The following is a 19,735-nucleotide window of genomic DNA, read 5'->3' as shown; positions in this document are numbered from 1 at the left end:
CATTCATGTGGCTGAAACATACAGCTCAGGCAGTCTGCCACAACGTTCACTGCTCCGGCTAGATACATCGCTCTCAGGGGCATGCCCTGCAACAGAGCTCAGGATAAAATCTGTACCATTTCTTGACAGAGGAGGAATGGTCCTGTGCCTCCCTGTTTGCTGATGTACCACATTGCCATCCGATTGTCTATCCTAATCAGGACTGCCTTGTGGGACAAGCGGTCTTGAAATGCCCGAAGTGTGTAACAAATCTATTTTAATGCCATCTATATTAGACGCCTCCTCCTGCATTACTTTTATGGCATCTCCCATCCCAGCAAAGAGACAGGGTGGGGGAGGAGACCATAAACTGCCAGGAGAATTCCAGGGTGAAGCCATCTTATTAGATCACCAAGACCCACTCAACTGTTGGAATGTAGCCCACTTCCAATATAACTGTAAATGACAGCCACCTATCTTTGGGGGGAAAACCTGGAGATAGGGCCTTCAAATACTTACTGAGCATCCTGAGAGGATCTTGACCCTGCGGATCCATGCTAACCATCTCCCTTAATTGGCCTAAAGGGGAGATATATCTAACAAAGTCATCTAAAAACTCCAGGAGTCCCAAAAACCACTCTGGGACAGAAGGAACAAGACAAACTTGGATCTGTTCTCTGGAAGTCTTGGCACCTTGACCCCAAAGAAGATATCAAGCTGATCCTATTTAAGGGGTCTGCAGACCCATTACACAGCCAAGAAACTCCTTAACTGCTACACAGCTTCAAGTGTTAACTGGATTCATCTAGTACTTCTGCTGTGCCAGATGCAAGCCCAAACTCCTGTTTCCAATCCAGGCCATAAGAACCTGGCAAGTACCCAAAAACTAAGTCTATTCCATGCTACTGTTGCTAGTAATAGCAAGATATGAAAGATATGATTCATGAGAAATGAAGGTGCATATCTTTGCCAGTGAGTTACCATATAATCAAAACCTTCACTGACTCAAGAAGAAAGGAGGACCTGGAAGGCTTCCATTACTGCCATAATGGAATCCTCTGCTGAATTAACAGCCATGTATGACAAACCCACTGCGATATTCAAAGGAGCACAGGGACTGGAACACAAAGGATGCAACTTACAGACCCTCATCTTAACTGGCCCCAGCCAGGTTTTTTTTTTCTTTTTAGGTTTATGGATATGAACCATAATCAGGTTCTCCACAGAAGAGGAAGATGCCCCCTCATCAGCATTTTTAGAAGTCCACAGTGCTTGCATAAGCCAAAAGGGAAGCTCTTTCCTGTGAAAAAGGCTAACCATGGAAGAGTGTACTACATTGTCTGGAGGCAATTCCCCTTTTTCCAAACCATCATCTAGGCCAGCACCTGATCTCATTTCAAGGAAACCTCTGAACCTGAGAAGGGATCCTCATCAACTCCTGCTGCCTCCTAGGCCTCTTTCTCCCAGCTGAGATACAAAAACAGAGTGGATTTATGGACTGAGCGCCTACCTCATATGCTTACTAGAATTATTGGGGCATGGTAATCCATGCCAAGGAAGAGGATTCCAGCGGGAAAGAGATGGAATGCAGCAGTACTGAAGGTGGCCTGGCTGATACCCTGCCTGAACCTGCACCTCCAGACTGAGCAGAGGGAGGCTGTGACAAGGCATGCCGCTCCCACCAGGGCACTGTCCTCCATGACAGGAAATAACTGTGAAACAGACCTTGCTGCTTTAACTTCCCCAGGAGCTCTGGGAGCTGCCTCCTAAGCTCCACATTCCATGCAGAGCATAGGTTTTTTTTCCCATGCTCTGTTGCTGCAGCTAAACTCTCCCGAACACCACAGCTACCACTGGCTGAAGAACTGCCTCACCCAAGCCTACTTCCAGTTGGCCCCAACCCCCCTTTACAGCCCACCATGGTCCCATGTTCAGTACAGACTGCCAGAGGATGTGGTTAGTGCAGTTAGTGTAGCTGGGTTTAAAAAGGTTTGGATAAGTTCTTGGAGGAGAAGTCCATTAATCAAGTTTACTTGGGGAATAGCCACTGCAGTTAATTGCATCAGTAGCATGGGATCTTCTTAGTGTTTGGGTAATTGCCAGGTTCTTGTGGCCTGGTTTTGGCCTCTGTTGGAAACAAGATGCTGGGCTTGATGGACCCTTGGTCTGACCCAGCATGGCAATTTCTTATGTTCTTAAGAATCCTGTTTTTTTGTTTTCTTTTATAAACAGATAGCCAACAGAAAGAAGAGTGGGTGGGGGGAGAGAAATGAGGCAAAAGTACCAATTACTTACAATGGTAGCCTTCCGTCCTTCCACTGAAGGAGGAAGCCTTAACCCTTCATCTCAGGAGCTGCCAACAGAACTGCCAATTCCTTTGGATCCAGGCGATACTCAATTGAGGGAGGGAGAATTAGTCTTTCACTTCAGGAGCTGCCCACCAGAAATTATTTTTTCCTGCCCAGTCCTAAGCTTGCAGAACAGGATAAATGCCTATTTGCTGGAGACAGAATACTGGCAGGCTTATAAAGGAGTGATATCTGTCTCCATCTGTTGGTCAGTAAGTATAACCCATTCATCTGGACTGGTCTGACTGGAGAAGAGGAAAGGAGATCTATCTTCTGAAACAGAAGCCAATGGGTGACTTCACCCCAACAAAAAACATGACTTTCTGCCAGTATTTTTTCAGAGCTCACAGCTGCATACCCTGAATCCAGTTTTAAAAAAAATATACATCTATAAATGTATAATTTCATTAGTATGTTTTTACAGTACAAATCAGGGAAATATTTTCCATTTCCCCAGCCTAACTGTAGCACATTAAGCTTTTCCTCAATTAAGAGGTGCAAATACTTTTACCAAAAAAAACCCCCAAAAACCCAAACCCTGCTATCACTGGTTTTCTTAAGTCCTCATGTTCATCTTTTAATGGAAAAGAAAGCAGATTCACACAAAATGCCAAATTGTCACAATTTTCAGATACAAATATAGCTTTTGGTTAGTTTGCAATCAAAACTAACAGTATCCAGTCTTAATTTGGCACTAATTTTCCTTTTTCCAGGCACTGCATGTTTTCTCTTGCTGCTGTTCTTTTAACAGTTTCCATATTAACATTTAGAACTCTTGAGACAGCAAGTATGCAAATGAACTTAGGCAACACATGCATCAAGGCATATTCATGTAGAAACCGAGCACTCCAAATTGCTGGATGCCAAGCTGGCTTTTGTTTTTATCAAACAATGTCCCATTGCAGGAATATATCAGTCTTTGTCCAATAGATGCTTATCTACAGAGCAAATACCTTCAGCAATTAAATCATTAAGCACATTTTCAGCACACCCCGCAAGACCTATTTCTTTTAGGCCCTCCAATAAATTTGTAATATTAACTTCTTTCCCAAACTTGTTTTTCCATTTGGATAGCATCTGATAATGTTGCTCATCAACATCAAAACGATGGTCATGACTGACCGCATCAATCTCGTTATCTGTTAACTGCATAGTTCTCATGAATTTTCTCCATTGGTTAGTTGGTATCTCCTTTATGAAGCTATAGTAACACCTGGAGTCTGATGACAAAAAAAGAAAAAAAGGTTTATACAAATCAAGTTATATTTAATTATTTAAAGAAACACCAAATATTTTGTGGTATTCATCATGACCATTTTTACTTGAAAAGCTGCTTTAGGATTCTAGAATTTAAAAAAAAACAAAAAAAAAAAAAACACACAGACCAGACTGCTTTTGCTAATATAGCTCCCAATCAGAACTGCAACATTTGCAAACTTTGCATCACAAACCCATCTGAAATGCTTTTATATAGATCCATAGTGCAACTGCACCTTAAGAATTGTGTGCAATTTTGGTTGCCCCATCTCAAAAAGACATAGAAAAGGTACAGAGAAGGGGATGGAAAAAGTTCCTGTCTGGAGAAATGTTAAACAAACTAGTTAGTTTGGAAAAGAGAGAGGGGATATGCTTCAGATTAATAAAATCATGAGTGGGGTGGAATGGGTAAATAGGGAACAGTTATTTACCCTTTCAAACACTAGGACTAGGGCACACTCTGTGAAACTAGTAACCGGCAGATCTAAAACAAATCTTAAAGTATTTTTTCACAGCTGTGTACTCACCTCTCTCTAGCTTATATAATTGCCTATTCTAAATTACCCCTCCCATCCCAAATTCTTTTAACCAGATCCATCAAAACAGCTCTGTATCACAAACACTGAGGTGAGATCATACATGCTCTAGCATGCATTTGGCAAGGATACTGCAGCAGGAAGAAAGTACCAAATAAATCTCACATAGCCAAATAGAAGAGCACAACCTAGTGAGAAAGGCCAGAGCCTGAAGCTGTACATTAGCACCATCTCTGGCCCCCAAACAGCAGACAAGAAAGCAATTAACTCGAAAATCCAAGCCTATGCTTTATTGAAGAGCAGTATGACCACGTCGATAGCCAACCTTTATCAGATGTGATGGCGTGGGATGGTCATAAATGTGATGTGCCAGGATGGACCTGCCCAAATGCAGAACATCAGCCCAAGAGACAGACTGTTATATGGTGCAGGGTTGCAGAGCCAGAGAAGAATGAAGATAATAAAGCCTCATTAGCAAGTACAGTGAGACAAGTATTAGTGGCATACCTGAGAGATGGTGGCGCATCCATCTCAATATGACTGCAAGCACGTGTGATCGAAGGAAATAAGAAAAGCAATCCTACCTTCAGTAGACTAGGCCTGGAATGAGAATTAACCTCTGGCAGAACAAGAGAGTCATAAGGAAGTTAATCACCAAGTAGGATCGCTGCCACTGAAGCTATAAGACTACAGTGTGGTGGGGCATTTGGGGGAAGAACTATAATGCCTGGAAACAAATAGTCATTCACTGGGGCAAAAGCTCTAAATCTGTAAAATGAACCTGGCCACTGAGGAATGCATAATGTGATATGGGAAAAAATTACCTCTACTAAAAATCATCCCAGAATACTCTGTACAGGAGGTGCTATTATGCAGCCCTTCTGAACAGGTAGCGTGCCAACTGTGAAACATTTTTGCCTGCCAAGCAAGTTTGGTGTGCTCTTCCAGAAAAGGCCTGCACATCCAGAATGCAGCAGGCATAGAGGCATGAAGGGACACTGAAATCCTCTCCAAAGATGTAAGAGTGAAGGTGGTGAACCCACTTCACTGGAACTATAAAAAACTGTAAAAGTGGGGAAAATATGGAGCAGAAGCACAAGGCAATAATGGACTTACTGAGCCAAAAGGTGATAGTGAATTTTTAACATCATTCTTGGAAGAGACACTTGACATGTGGGTGTTATCTGAAGGCCAAGTGACATGCACACTACTGCCAAAGTCAAGTCACAGTAGGTAATAGATGCCCAGATGCTAAGACCTATAGACAGCATGCTGAGAGGAGATACTGATATACTATGCAGAAAATGGGGTACTTGACACTACCCAATCTCAAAATCTGATAACAATCAGTTAGCTGAGGGAACAGAGCAAACTGTTATCCAGAGAATCGCTGTGGGAACCGCATTTACCCAAAAGAAATTCCTGAGTCAATATGTTGTATCCATATTAATTGCAATGAAAGATAAGTACAGGCAGTGTCTCCATCCTCTGGAATACATGCAAGATCGGGCAGGGTAAAAACGTAGAGGCACCCAGAGTTATGGGCAATGCCCCATGTTCAAGATCTCAAAAATGAGGGAGCAACAGCGGCTACCTAACTCACACTAGAACTGGAAACACAGGGCACCGGTGTATAAGGAACAGATGCGCCAACACCACAAAATTACTTGCTAAAAAAGGCAGATGACCAGAGGTTTAACAGTAATCGCCATGCACAAAGGGCCCAATGAGCATTAGCAATCTTAAGGCAAAGCAATACAGGTGTTATTACCCTAGTCAAGCCACCACATAGAAAATTTAACTGGAAACAATTATTGACATGGTGACTAAAGTAGCTGGAAAAGGCTTTAGAAGTATATATCCTAGCACAAAGACGCCAATATGTGAACGCTGTCAGACTGGCAAAGCAATACATGCCCCAGTGCTAGGCAAGGCATAGGAAACACCATTAATGGTGCTAATCCATCTGAGATTTGTGGGGACCGACAGAAATAGACACTCCTCAGTGTTTTGTTTTTTCAAAACACTTCAACCCATTTATGATTACTTGACGTAAACAATGACTTACCCTCCTTATGCATGACATTGTAAACAAAAGCAGAATCAAGGAGTATGTGGCAGTGACCAGCAAAAGGTTTGGCAGCAAACATTACTAACATCTCACAGCACCACAGAGAATGAAAGGATACAACTATAGCAATACAAGGTATCGAGCATGACGACTGCAGCCACCTATATGGTGCAGCTGCATACAGATGGAGATGGCCAGAACATGCTGTCAGATGCAAGCCTTCCAATGAATGCAGAGTCTGCCAAACCTACTGCCTCCCCAATGATAACCCAGAGGTGGGCCTACCCTAACTCTGGTACCAACAAATGCATACAGAATAAACACAGTAGAATGGGTTCTCCTGGACCTAGCTTGTTCCAATGTTGTAGGCAATGTGGCAGGGGGTCGGGAACCAGTGGCTCTCTTTTGATGGCTGCATCCGGCTCACAGACAAATCTAATAAAAAAGTAAAAATCTAACAAAAACCCCCACCCCCAAGACCTGCCAAAAGTCCCTGGAGGTCCAGGAGCGATCTCCTGGACTTGGGCTGTCGGCTGCCAGTAGTCAAAATGGCGCCAACGGCCTTTTGCCCTCACTATGTCACTAGGGGCGACCAATGGCGGCAGTAGCCCCTGTGACATAGTAAGGGCAAAGGGCCGTCGGCTGCCAGTAATCAAAATGGCTGCACCATATGGGTGGCTGCAGTCGTAATGCTCGATATCTTGTATTGCTAGAGTTGCTATAGTTATATCCTTTCATTCTCTGTGGTGCTGCGAGATGCTAGTAATGTTTGCTGCCAAACCTTTTGCTGGTCACTGCCACATACTCCTTGATTCTGCTTGTTTACAATGTCATGGACCACCAGGGACTTTTGGCAAGTCTGGGGGGAGGGGGGGGTAGTAAATTGATTTGCTAGGTCTTGTATGGCTCTCACGGAATTACATTTTAAAATGTGGCGTTCATGGCTCTCAGCCAAAAAGGTTCCCGACCCCTGGGATAGAGGTTCCTCCTGCTCCACAGCCCAAGAATAAGCTTCAGTAAAGCACATTCTTTTCGAAATAATCAATGCTAGTCAAGGTGATGCTATGGAACCATGTAACCTTGCATCTAATACACAACCCTATTAAGACTTCTTGGCTAGCTCAGGGAATAGGATTGGCATGATGCTTGCATAACCCCTATGGATCTGAACTACCTCTCTCATAGAATGTAGATACCCACCTATATATACATTATTTGTGCCTATTTGTAAACCGTTGCGATGGTACCTAGCTTAGCGACGGTATAGAAAAGTTTTTAAATAGATAAATTAGGGCTTAATCTGGTCACTACATATCAACATTATAACTTTTTTATATATATATATAAAAAATGTTCTCCTGTTTGTCTTAAATATATTACCTAGTGTCATATTTGTGGTCCCTCTAGTCTTTTTACTTTGAAAATATGTATACCTGTTTCACTCCACCCATTTTATAGATCACTGTAATATCGCCCCTCAACTATCTCTTCCCCAAGCTGAAGGACCCTAATCTCTTTAGCTTTTCCTTTATAGGAGAATCATTCTATCCCCTTTATCATTTGGTTGATATCTCCTGTATATATGCCACATAATTATGCTCTGGAATTTGTTTCCAGAGGACGAGGTAAAAGCTATTACCATAGCTGGGTTTAAAAAAGGCTTGGAATGTGTTCAGACTTTTGCAGCAATTAAAAGTTTTTGAAGGAAAGCATGGAATCAGCACAGTTGGCCCAATTAAAAAAAAAAATGGCTACATACACAAGGCACCTTCTTCAGCTATTAAAGGAAAAGGAGGTGAACTGCAAGATTATCCTAAACCTATATACAGGTATTATACAGCTTAAATTAACAAATGTTGGTAGTTAAGGAACTTGTCCACCCAATCTGCCTGGCCAGTTTTAACTTCCTCTGAGGATATCCAAGCTGTCAATGGTACAAACTTCACAGACTTCTGTTTAGCTGTGGCCATCTCTTTATACAGACAACTGGCAAAATGTGAGACAGCAATCCCTAAAATTTTAAATATTGTTAAAGATTACTACAGATTTAAAGACTTCTGTATTTTGATACAAATATGCAGTATCAGTATTTTGTATCTCCTTTAATGATTTAGATGCTGTCACAATGTAATGTTGGTGAATGGTATAGTTATAGGAAACACCCCTAAATATGGAGTATTATGTTTTGTATGTATTTTTTTTTTAAATGAATTATGATTATAGAATTGTGTTTGTTTACTGTTCAACAATAAAAAAGTGTTCGGAGGCTAAAATTAATGAAAAAATTGTGAGCAAATGTAAAAAGAACGTAGCTTACCATCTGAATAATCTTTAACGGATACAGGAATGTTGCTTGAATTATCACAACCCTGAAAGAAAAAATTAAATGCAATTATACACTGCAAAAGAAAAAAAATATTTTGTACTTTTTAAAAGGCTGCTCAGAAATTTTTTTTGCCAACTATTCAGTTTCAAATGACCTACCGTGCTCATTACAGTATTAGACTGATGTACTAAAAACTGAAATTTACCCATAAAGCCCAGTACCGTACAATATGGAGCAGTGCAAGCTTCCCCACACTGCCCTACAAATAGGCCTGCAACCATTCCTGATGGGCTGCCTCAAAAAAAAAAAAAATTTATTCCCATTCAATCCTGGCCCACTCAACTAGGACCAATATCTGTCTTATGGGAAATGGACCGAAACCACCACATTATTCCAGAAATGTAATCTGACAGTCATCACATGGTAACTTTAGATCACTACCAATCTGGGATAGATTTGGATCATGTAGGCTAGAGTAATCAAGGGGTGACGTCAGCTTTGAAATCTGACTCAGTCTCCATCTGCTGGCAGGGTAGCATTACCCATTGGTCCTGAGTCCATCTGGCTACACTAGGAAATTCTTTTTTTTTTTTTTTGCAAAATCATTTTTATTGAAGAGTAAGACAGTACAACCATCAAAACATATAGAGGGTGCCCGATGTCGTACAACTGATCAACATAGTAACGTTAAACCACACCCAGTCACCATAAGAATCACTAGTTGTCAGGCACTCTGCCCCATTCCTTTTCAAGTTCTGGTGGATCTAAACCACCAGTCAAGTTCACCAAATCAATCATACACCCCATTCACACCAGTCAACCCATACATACACTCATCCAAACCCCTTCCCCACTCCCCCGAACCCCTAGGAAGTTAGCACAGAGGACTCATAAGACATACGCTGTCAGTGAAAAGAACCCAGTAAAGCAATACCTTAGAGCACAAGAATCCTGTCAACAATTCCCTTACCCAGCCCTTCAGACCCATGAACAAGGATTCTTGAATCAAAAACCAGCATATTATAATTACTTCCATGAAGAATGATATCCTATTGAAAGCAGATGAGTTTGGATGTCCAACGGCATTAAGGAGAAACATGTAGCCCAGTATTTTCTATATCCTGGTCCGGCAGCCTCAAGCCCTGTAACGAGGCTAATCTCTCCATTTGCATAGCTGAGGCAAGTCAATAGAACCATGCCTTTGTGGTAGTTATGATATTCAGTTGTATCCAGTCTGCCAGGACCGTTCAGCAAGCCAATAGGATGGCAGTGTGGCCAAACCTGTCCAAAGGTGTCTGATAAACTGGCACTACACCTCGCAGGCCCAACAGAATAAGCTTACCACTCCTGCCAATTGTTGAATGTGTACTTTGAGCAACAGTCAATACTTCGTTCCAAAACCCTGCCAACCGTGGGCACGTGAACAGTCGGTGAATCAAAGTTCCTTTGTCTTGAGTGCACTTGATACACATGGGCGAGGCAAGCCTCCCCATTTGAAAACGTCGTACGTCACCACAGATAATATGATGTAAAATTTTAAATTGTAATTCCTGAAGTGATAAATCCGGCAAACTGTTTTCCATATTTTTGAAACACGAAAGCAGGTATGATGAGGACACACCAGGCACCCCTGTCTCAGTCCAATATTGTGCCAGGTATGAAAGATGCTGAGGCGAACGATACCGCCTGCCCACTTCGCACCAACCTTTGATTGAATTGTGCTTAGATGCTGCCTCAAAGACATTTTGAGCAAACAGACGTTCTCTTTGGTACTGGTCCTCTGTCCATTTGAAACCATGCAAATAATGGCGCGTTTGTAAATAGGCAAAAAACTGCTTAGCTGGTAATTCGTAGTCAGTAGCCAACGATGTAAATTCTTGTATAAGTGACGTATCCTCAGAATAAAATTGATAAGTGAACGCAAGTCCTTTTCGCAGCCAGCCATCAAAAATAGTGTACTGTTCACGCCCCGGGGAAAATCCCAGTTACCCATCAACGGCATTAAAAGAGACGAGTCCAGTCATGCCACCCTGAGCCATCGCAAAGCCTGGCGGCAGGAGTGAGCCAAACTACGTGGGATTTGTAGAGAACGGTATACAGTATTACTAGCTTGTATAAGATATAAAGGTGACCATGGAGAAACCATACTAATGACCAGTCCATCCTCACAGTAAGTATAACGATCAAGCAGCCACTCACCTACAAATCGTAGCTGGTAGGCTACATTGAAAAGATGGATATCGGGCAAACCTAGGCCTCCCTCCCCCCTAGAACAGGTCAACACCTTATAGTTCAGTCTGGCTCTCTTACCAGCCCACGCAAAATTTTGGAACGCTGCTTGTAACCAATTGACGTCCCTGCCCGTCAGCCAACATGTGCAGCTTATAAAGTAACTTTGGCAACAGGACCTTTTAAGCAATGCACATCTGCCAAACAAAGAGAGGCAGCGTCCGCCATGCCTGAAGGTGGGTGGCCCAAAGCTGCAATAGTGCTGGAGATGTTGAGCTCGTAAAGATCCGCAAGATCTCGTGATATCCAAACCCCCAAATATTTTATTTTGGGCCCAAGTGAAAGGAAAATCTCCCGTTCACCGCCGCTGCACCCTAGGATTTAATGCCAGTGCCTCTGATTTCGCAAAATTAATTGTTAGTCCTGCTATGCGATGAAAAGCTGTAAAATGCCGTATAAATAAGAAGAACATAAGAAATTGCCATGCTGGGTCAGACCAAGGGTCCATCAAGCCCAGCATCCTGTTTCCAACAGAGGCCAAAACCAGGCCACAAGAACCTGGCAATTACCCAAACACTAAGAAGAACCCATGCTACTGATGCATGGGTTCTAGTGTTTGGCAATCCAAACAACAAAATGTCATCAGCAAAAAGTGCCAATTTCATCAAGTGTCTCCCCAGTCACAAGCCCTTAGACTCCCCCCTCCAGCCTTAATTTAATAGCTAAAGGCTCCAATGCCAACAAATAAGAGGTGAAAGGGGGCATCCTGTCGCACCCCGCATTGAATAGGGAAAGGAGCAGACAATGTCCCATTAATGAGAAGGCGGGCGCCCGGACTGGCATACAGCGCCTGCAACCAAGTGAGAAAAGGACCAGAAATACCATAAGTATGCAGAGCCCGAAACAAATAGTTCCAAGAAAGGGAATCAAAAGCCTTCTCCGCATCCAGGCTCAGTACCACCGCCTCTGTTGTCGAATGAAAATTTAACAATCCAATCAGCCTCCTCACATTCTTTACCCCCTGCCGCCCTTTAATAAACCCCGTTTGGTCTTCATGAATTACAGAAGGCAAGACGGAATTTAACCTAGCGTCAAGGACAGCAGAGAGAATCTTCAAGTCACCATTAATAAGAGAAATTGGTTTATACGAGCCAATATCTTGCAAATCCTTGCCTGGTTTTGGCAATAGAACTATGGTAGATTGATTTTCCATGGGACTCAGTGTCGAACCCTGAAGCAACCCATTATAATACTGCCGCCTTACCTGGCTTTAAGCCATGTATCACCGCTTGGATTTCAATATCTACTATTGGTTTGTTTAGCTTGGCCTGCTGATCCTCAGTAAACTTAGGCCAAGGCAGGTTAAAGAATTTTTCCTGCATCTCTACATCACTAGGCTTAGCCCCGTATAACTTGCTGTAATATTCATGAAAACGATCTATTGCCTGCGCTGTAACGTGACGCACCCCAGTACGGTCCGTAAAGCCAGTAATGAAAGATTTTAGACCCCGCGCACGCACTAGACTAGCCAATAGCTTACTAGTTCTATTACCATGATGATACAGCTGAAACTGATAATAGCGCAAGGATTTGGATGCTCTCTGGTGTAAGAGTGATTGTAATGTTTCGCGAATACCCTCTGCCTTCCGTTTACTGGTCTCGGACATCTCCTGCATATGGCGAAGCTGAGCAGCTTTCAACTCTGCAGTAAGTTGAAGTATCTCAGCATTTCTAACTCTATTCTGAGTGGCAACGTATGCTATAATATGCCCATGCATCACCGCCTTTCCTGCTTCCCAAAGAACCCCCGGCGCTACCTCCGAGCTTGAGTTGAAAAGTATATATTCCTCCCATTTCTCCTGCAGGAAAAAATGAGAATTTATCATCCATAAGGAGACCAGGGGGCATACGCCAGGAAAAGGGAGGTTTCAAGGCTCGACCCAGAGTGACAACTGATACCGGAGCATGGTCGGACAAGGCTATTGTACCAATTGTGGCCATCGACGTTTTGGGGAACAAGAAATCTGAAATCAAAAATACTCTCGATTGGACTATGACCCATGCGGGTGAGAGAAAAAAGTATAGTGTTGTTCGCCAGGATGCAAAGTCCGCCAGATATCTAATAGGTGTAACTCGTGGCACAAGAGACTAGGTCCCCTTTGGTTATCTCCGGGCTCTGCAGACTTAGACGTCGACAATCCTCATTATTAACCACAAAATTGAAATCTCCCCCTACCAACATTGCAAAGTCTGAATTCTCTCAACATCCCCAGTAAGCAGGTGAAGAAATCATGATTATAAACATTTGGTGCATATACATTACAGAGAATCACTTTTTGCTGGTTGCACAGTCCCTGGACAATGATGTAACGACCTTCGGCTCTTGCCAAACCCGTTCCAACTGGAATGGCAACTGTTTATGAATTAATATGGCAACCCCTCTCCTTCGTGAATTGTAGGAGGAGAAAAAACAAATACTGTCCCATCCATTCTCTTTTCAGCTTCATATGTTCACCCGCTGATAAGTGGGTTTCCTGAAGAACTACCACCTGTGCATTCATGCGCTTAAATGCCATCAAAAGCTTCTCTTTTGATTGGGGAATGAATGCCATCTACATTAAGAGAAGTGAATTTTACTACAGCCATCGCACGAGAGTCTTAGAGATTCGGCCCAAAAAGACGACGCGCAGAGAAAATGTCAATATAGAAAATCCCTCGGCTCCCCAGCCTGAGCCTCCGGGATCATAAGAAAACATCTTGTACCCCGGTTCCACCACTGTCCAAGATATACCGTTCCCCATCAAAAAATGTGTGCACCTTTCCTAGGGATTCCCTCTGTCCCTCCCCATCCCCCCTCATACAGTCCCATACGCACCAACTGACAATCCATGCACAATTACAACTTGCATCCTTAGGAGGCCCAGAACCCCAACATACCCCCACTTTCGAGGCATGCCGAGGCTCTCCTCCCCCCCCCTCCCCCCAAGTTACGATATAGGTATAAAAATTGGACCACTGTTACAAAACCTTCTGTAAAACCTTGTAACTGTTTAGAGTTTAAACATAAGACAAACTACAGCATCCAGGGGTTACAATCCCCCTCCCAACCCCACCTCCCAAAAGACACCCAATAAGCAACTCATACAAATAAAGAACAATGTACAGAAGAGAATGACTAAGAAGCAATGACACTATCTCCTAGCCAACATAGGTATGGGTAAACAGAGCAAGTTTTCAGTGTGTTCCCCCGAGAACAACCAAAGTCTTGCCACATTCTATGGTGAATGACGTCTACTTTGTGACTCCGGACCCGACTCCGGACCCTTTCGGAGCCAAATTCGCCAGGAAGGCAGAGGCATCACCTGGTTTCAAAAAGAATAAGGTTTTGTTATCATGGTGTATCCTTAGCTTTGCTGGATAAAGCAGGGCAAACGGGATGCCTCTCTTATGCAACTCGGTACACGTAGATGCCATTGCTCGTCGCTGCTTGGCTACCGCCACAGAGAAATCATTAAAGAGCAAGATGCGGTTTCCTTCATATTCTATCGCCTGGCGTTTGTCGTTCGCGCATCAACTGCACCTTGTGTAGCCAGTTTAAAATACGTAACATTACAGGCCGTGGTCTGTTATCTCCTTCCCGCAGAGGACCCATCCGATGAGCACGCTCACATCGTATTTGGCCCACCAAAGATGTCAGGCCCAGATGATTAGGGAGCCAGTCCTCTACAAGACTATACAGTTCTAATTCTTTAACAGTCTCAGGAATTCCAACTATTTTAATGTTGTTCCTTCGGTTTCTGTTCTCTTGATCATCTATCTGGGTCAAGAGTACTGCCTGCTGCTCCGTGAGTTGTTGGACCTGACGTTCCGCATTTACCAGCCTGTCATCCTGGTCTCAAATGGCCTTTGCTCCACGCAAAGGCCATTCTCTTGGCCTGCCCTTCCAATGTCCCCTTTATATCATCCATAATAGTCTGCAGCCTGAGTCTCTCATCCAGCGCTCACGATACCCGAGATGAGATTTGTAGTAAGACATCCTCTGACACTGATGTGAGTTGTTTCGCACTCTCCGCATTAGTAGCCATTCTGGCTGCGGGAATTCCTCGCTCAGGACAAGCCCTGGAACTCCTATGGCGCATTCCTTATTATCCCCCACGCTAGGCTTAATCAGAGCTCAGCAGTCCATCCACTCAGAAAAAGCCTGTCTGTGCACTACTATATCCAATAAAAATTTTCAGGGATCACAGCAGATGAGAGAATGTGAGATAGAGATCACCATCTTCCTGCAAAAAACACTTGGTAATCAAAGCAGCACTAGGCCATCAGAGCAATTATGTGTAGAGTTCCATAAAATCGGCAGGGAGGCCAGCAGGTATAATACGTGCCAGTAATGTCAAGAGTTATGTGAGCTACTAGAATATAAAATGAGAGAGTCTTCACTTACTATACTGCCTTTATGCTAGAGGAACCGGACAAACTAATATGCTGGATTTTTATTTATTTATTTTTTTTTATTAAGGTGACATTGCTTCCAGTGTACACCGCACAGGTAATGTTCCATACGACGGGCCTGGGCCCACCCCCCCCCCCAGACTGGGAATGCCAAATCAGCAAACTAAGATCAAAGAATCAGATGCAGAAACATGCTGGAATTGCCATTTTAACCACGTGGCTGTTTTGTAAAACTGGATCAACGCTCCGAGCAGCCCCAGTCATCTGCTGCCTTACCATTCTGAAAGGATTGTAGCTGCCTGATGGATCATATACTCTCCGCCCCTATCATCGCCTCCCTTATCGCTGGCGCAGACTAGGAGCTGTGTTTAAGATTCTGGGCGGGCAGTTGCCATTTTAGATGCAGGCGATGGGGATCCCGACTCGTGGGGCCTCCGATCCACTCCCGTGGTATCCAGCCTTTCACACAGTGGCATCGAGGGCAGAGGTATGTGAGGGAGCCCACCGGGAAAATGCAGAAAAAAACCGCTGCAGTTTCAGCCCGGTGGGGGGGGAGATCACAAGGGAGCCACGGAGCTCTCACCGCCGACTACGCTCCGGATGTCGTCATCACCGGAAGTTTCGGAAATTTTCATTTTTATGAATACGTTGATATACTCTGTACAAAAAGGATGAAGAAGCAGAAAGCTCAAGGAAAAGATTCAAGATTAGAGCTTTTCTGCTCTAGATTGCTGGTTCAAATTTAACTCAGATAGTGACTGAAATTAGTTACCATCTGTAAGCTGACAGGTGGCCTATATGAAATGGTTTGCCGGCCTGCCTCAGTCCAGTTTGCAATTGAAAAAAAAAAAAGTGTCCAATGATTAAAACCACCATCACAGTTTGGCACCACTGTTGGTAGTTTTAGTGAAAAGGCTAAAGACTGCTCATGAATTACTGAGTTATTCTCTCGACCCTTAAATATGGTACCTCCTGAGAAGGGGGTGACATGCATTGGCAGGGCTGTAAGGGCAAGCCTCTGCTACCCAGACCTTTGCTGTGGATAAATGGAAGGCTTTTCTAGTGCTGTCAATCTGAGGCCTTTCATAAAAGCTTAAAGTCAGTAAGAAAATAAGAAACGTAAAGACTGGGTGTTCCCAAAACAGGTAAGCGGTGGTAATTCCCAGCTGTCAAAAGATGTGGGCTCAAAAATTATTTGGTATTCTAATAATATTTCATTTGCCATAAGACCACAATGGTGTCATCAATTACAATACACTTCAGATCTGTACTCATTACTTCTCAAATAATCTAAGCAGGCGAGTGCCGACAAAAGAAAAATCAGACAACTTGGAACATTCAAGATGACTTTAAGATCACAAAACAGGTTCTTGCCAGCACCTGTTTTAAAGGCATTCTATACAATTAAACAAGAGTTTCATAGGCTTAAAAAAATCAAATTCTAGATCCTTTGTAACATAGTAAGATGTGAAAAAGCAAATTTAAGAAAAAAAAAAATCAGTGGTTTTAATTGTTCAAGATTAATCTACAGAATTGTATTAATTTTTGTACAAAAAAACTGCATCCAGATATACTAGCAGGGTACCCACATCAATGCTGAAGTATTTTGAAAAGACAATAGTGCTGCATATCACCAAAAATTTAATAAACTTACTGTAGTCAATAAGCAAACCAAACTGATAGCGTTACTTACTGTCACAGCGGCCACAGGCTTGTCAGGAGGTTTAGCAGGCTCTGGACAATTTACAGATTTCTGGCTGCTATCTTCACGCTCAGCTCCTTTATCGCCATCCTGTTTTCTGGCACTTTTAGCCACAGGTGATTCTCTTGAGAGAAGTACATTTGATCTAGTCTCTTTTAATCCTATGGCTTGTAGGTTTTGTTCTGAGGCAGAGTTTTCAGGAACATGTACACCAACTTCATTCAGTCGTACCTGGGTGATAGCACTTGGAGGATTCTCCGACAACAAAGGAGTAGCAAGGCTGGAATCAGAGGCCTAACAAGAAAGTTGACTAGTTGAAACTTATCACACCACACACAATCTGCTTCCATTCAAACTGAGAAGGATGTAATAAAAACAGCAAGTAGGGAAGGGCAATATCTAGGGTGAAGGCAATAAACACACACCAAGCAGTAAGATATCTACTGTAGTTTTTGGGGAGTGCATTGTTCAATGAAGTATCACATTTGTACAGACATGGTGATAATAAAAAGCAAAATCACTAACGCCATGGCCCAGACAGTCAACATGAAGCATAACAAATTGTAAACTCTCAAAAAAAAGGAGAACATGAATTGTAACTGCTGTAAGGCTTCTCTTTCTTCCTGAATTTTGACTTTTGCCGATTTATATATTGTGTAACACAAATGAACTAGCTGCCAGGTCAAGGAGACCAGGTGGACAAGTACTAGAGGATGGGCATTTGCTGCAGAGTGTAAAGGGAGGACTAGCTGAACAGGTGAGATACGTTTCCAGGCAGCTCCAGTCCTAGAGTGCTGCAAACAGGTTTGGCTTTCAGGATATCCATAATGAATATAGGAAATATATTTGCATGCAATTGGGGCTATGCATGCAAACATCCACAATGAATATTCATGAGATCCTGAAAACCTGTCCTGTTAGCGGCACTCTAGGACTGGAGCTGTCTGCTGTGCTATGAGGTATCTTGTTCCATATTTTAGAGGCAGAGCAGCTGAATATGCAAAAGTCTCATGTATATTAGTCTAGCTGAAGCCAGTGAGAGGAGGATAGAAGGAAGGGACTTCATGGATGTGTAGGAGAGCAGAAGTTGGGAAAGATATTCACTAATATATTACCAACCCAAGCCAACTAGTGAGCACCCAAGCATGTTTTTATATAAAAATCCACTCTTCCACATAATTTGGACATGGTACCTAACAGGAATGCCAACATCCCCCAGCAGAATTCCAAGCCTCTTTACAGCCTGTCAGGAGTTGTATGCTACTATAGGGGCTTTTCAATAGGCTCAGTAAGGCAAATGAGTCCATGTCAGGAGGATATAGTCTAAAATTCACTATATATAGGTTCAAATACTGGAGGCTAACTAGCAAAACTCAATGCTCTTAAATATAACCGATGAACTAAATCACCATGGCAAGGTCCTGCTGCTGTAGTACAACTGTAGGACCGTGGCCCACGCAGTTTGCACTCAAGCCCACCCAGAGTTACCCAGCACCTGATGAGAGGCCTGATACACAGCGAGCGGCCCGAGGCTTGATCTAGCCGTTGCAGAGCTCATCCCGCGTTGCCAGAAAAGAGGCCTTGCAGCAAGGAGTCCCAGAAGAGAGCAAGAAGCCCGAGTGTGTACATACGAGAGAGCGCAGCCTGTGTGTGTGTATGTATGAAAAAGCAAGTGGATGTGAGAGTTGGTGAGAGAGCATGTAAGAATTAGAGCCTATGTGCAAGTGGGAGCGGGAACCTGTGTGAGACCGCGAGGAAGGAAAGGGCAGTGCCCCTGAAAAAGGAATTATGAAAAGAGACTGGGGGGGGGGGGGGGGAAGATAGACTAGGACCAACTGATTAGAAAAATAAGGTCAGACAAAAGGTTAATATTTTGACTTTCATCTATTAGAATATGCCATCTTTGGGAATGGAGAAATTACTTAGCTGATAATTTTGTTTCCTTAGTGTAGTCTGTGCTCTGCATGTGTGAAAGAGGTGCAGTATTTTGGCTAGCATACAGGTTTCTTTGTATGAATTTAAAGCATTCAAACTTGTTTGCCCAGTAGGTGGTGTATTAGTCTTAGAGGGCCTGGTTTAATGTTTGCCTTGCTGCTTTTCATAGATAAGGTTGCTGCTTGAATCCTGAGAGAGTTACTGCTGTTATAGTATGGTATGGCAAAGTTCTAGGTGGCTTTTTATTATATTTTTGTAAGGGTTTGTATTACTTCACAGTGTTTGGCAGTGGAGGGAGTTTATTTTACTGTTACTGAGGTGACACCAGAATCTGGGTTGTAATATGCATCCATCACAAAATCTTAAGTTCTTATAGTTATTGCTGTTTTATTGTAGTTATGATATACTCTACGTTTCCAGAAAGAGTATTCATAAAGGAATACATTAGTATTTGTTTTGTTACATGATTGAATCTGATGTCTTTAAGTGTTCTTTGTTTAATTTTTACATGATCGTGTATTTATAAACTGCAAATATAAAATACAGATTAATAAGGCATTTTTAATGTTGGCAAGTGCTTGAAATGGAATTAAAACATTTTAAAAGTGTCACTCATGTGATGGCTGCTGCAGACTACTTAGAAATCTATTGTCAGGTGCATTTGTCAATAAAACTACAGCTAATAGAGCCTAGACTTGTATGCCTATTGCCCATCCATGTTAATTTGGGGGGGGCACACCAAAGATTAGGTTTTGGCTATGCCACTGCACTGTACAGATATGTCAAAGGACTGTGCGCCTGAATGCTAACAATGCTGTAACCTGCCTTGAGGTGGAGGCTAAAAATCTAAAATATTTACCGACAACAGGGACATTATTCTGTTGTAAACATCTATTCACT

At 42.9% G+C, this 19,735-nt stretch overlaps 1 protein-coding gene across 3 annotated transcripts in view; it reads right to left on the bottom strand.

The window, feature by feature from the left end:
* Nucleotides 1-2,083: 2,083 nt before the first annotated feature.
* Nucleotides 2,084-19,735, bottom strand: part of LOC115079351 (tumor necrosis factor receptor superfamily member 10B-like) — a 33,065-nt gene continuing 15,413 nt past the window's right edge. For all 3 annotated transcript variants that reach the window (XM_029582855.1, XM_029582854.1, XM_029582856.1), the window contains exons 8-10: nucleotides 16,892-17,194; nucleotides 8,509-8,560; nucleotides 2,084-3,547 (exon numbers count right to left, since the gene is read on the bottom strand). In XM_029582855.1, coding sequence (XP_029438715.1) covers nucleotides 3,240-3,547; nucleotides 8,509-8,560; nucleotides 16,892-17,194 — 663 coding nt within the window. In that variant the 3' untranslated portion in view covers nucleotides 2,084-3,239. The remainder of the gene's footprint in view (nucleotides 3,548-8,508; nucleotides 8,561-16,891; nucleotides 17,195-19,735) is intronic.

This window comes from Rhinatrema bivittatum, chromosome 17 (assembly GCF_901001135.1).
Source record: "Rhinatrema bivittatum chromosome 17, aRhiBiv1.1, whole genome shotgun sequence".
NCBI lineage: Eukaryota > Metazoa > Chordata > Amphibia > Gymnophiona > Rhinatrematidae > Rhinatrema > Rhinatrema bivittatum.
Note: the sequence above shows the minus strand (reverse complement) of the source record. Positions and strands in the feature narration are given on the sequence as shown.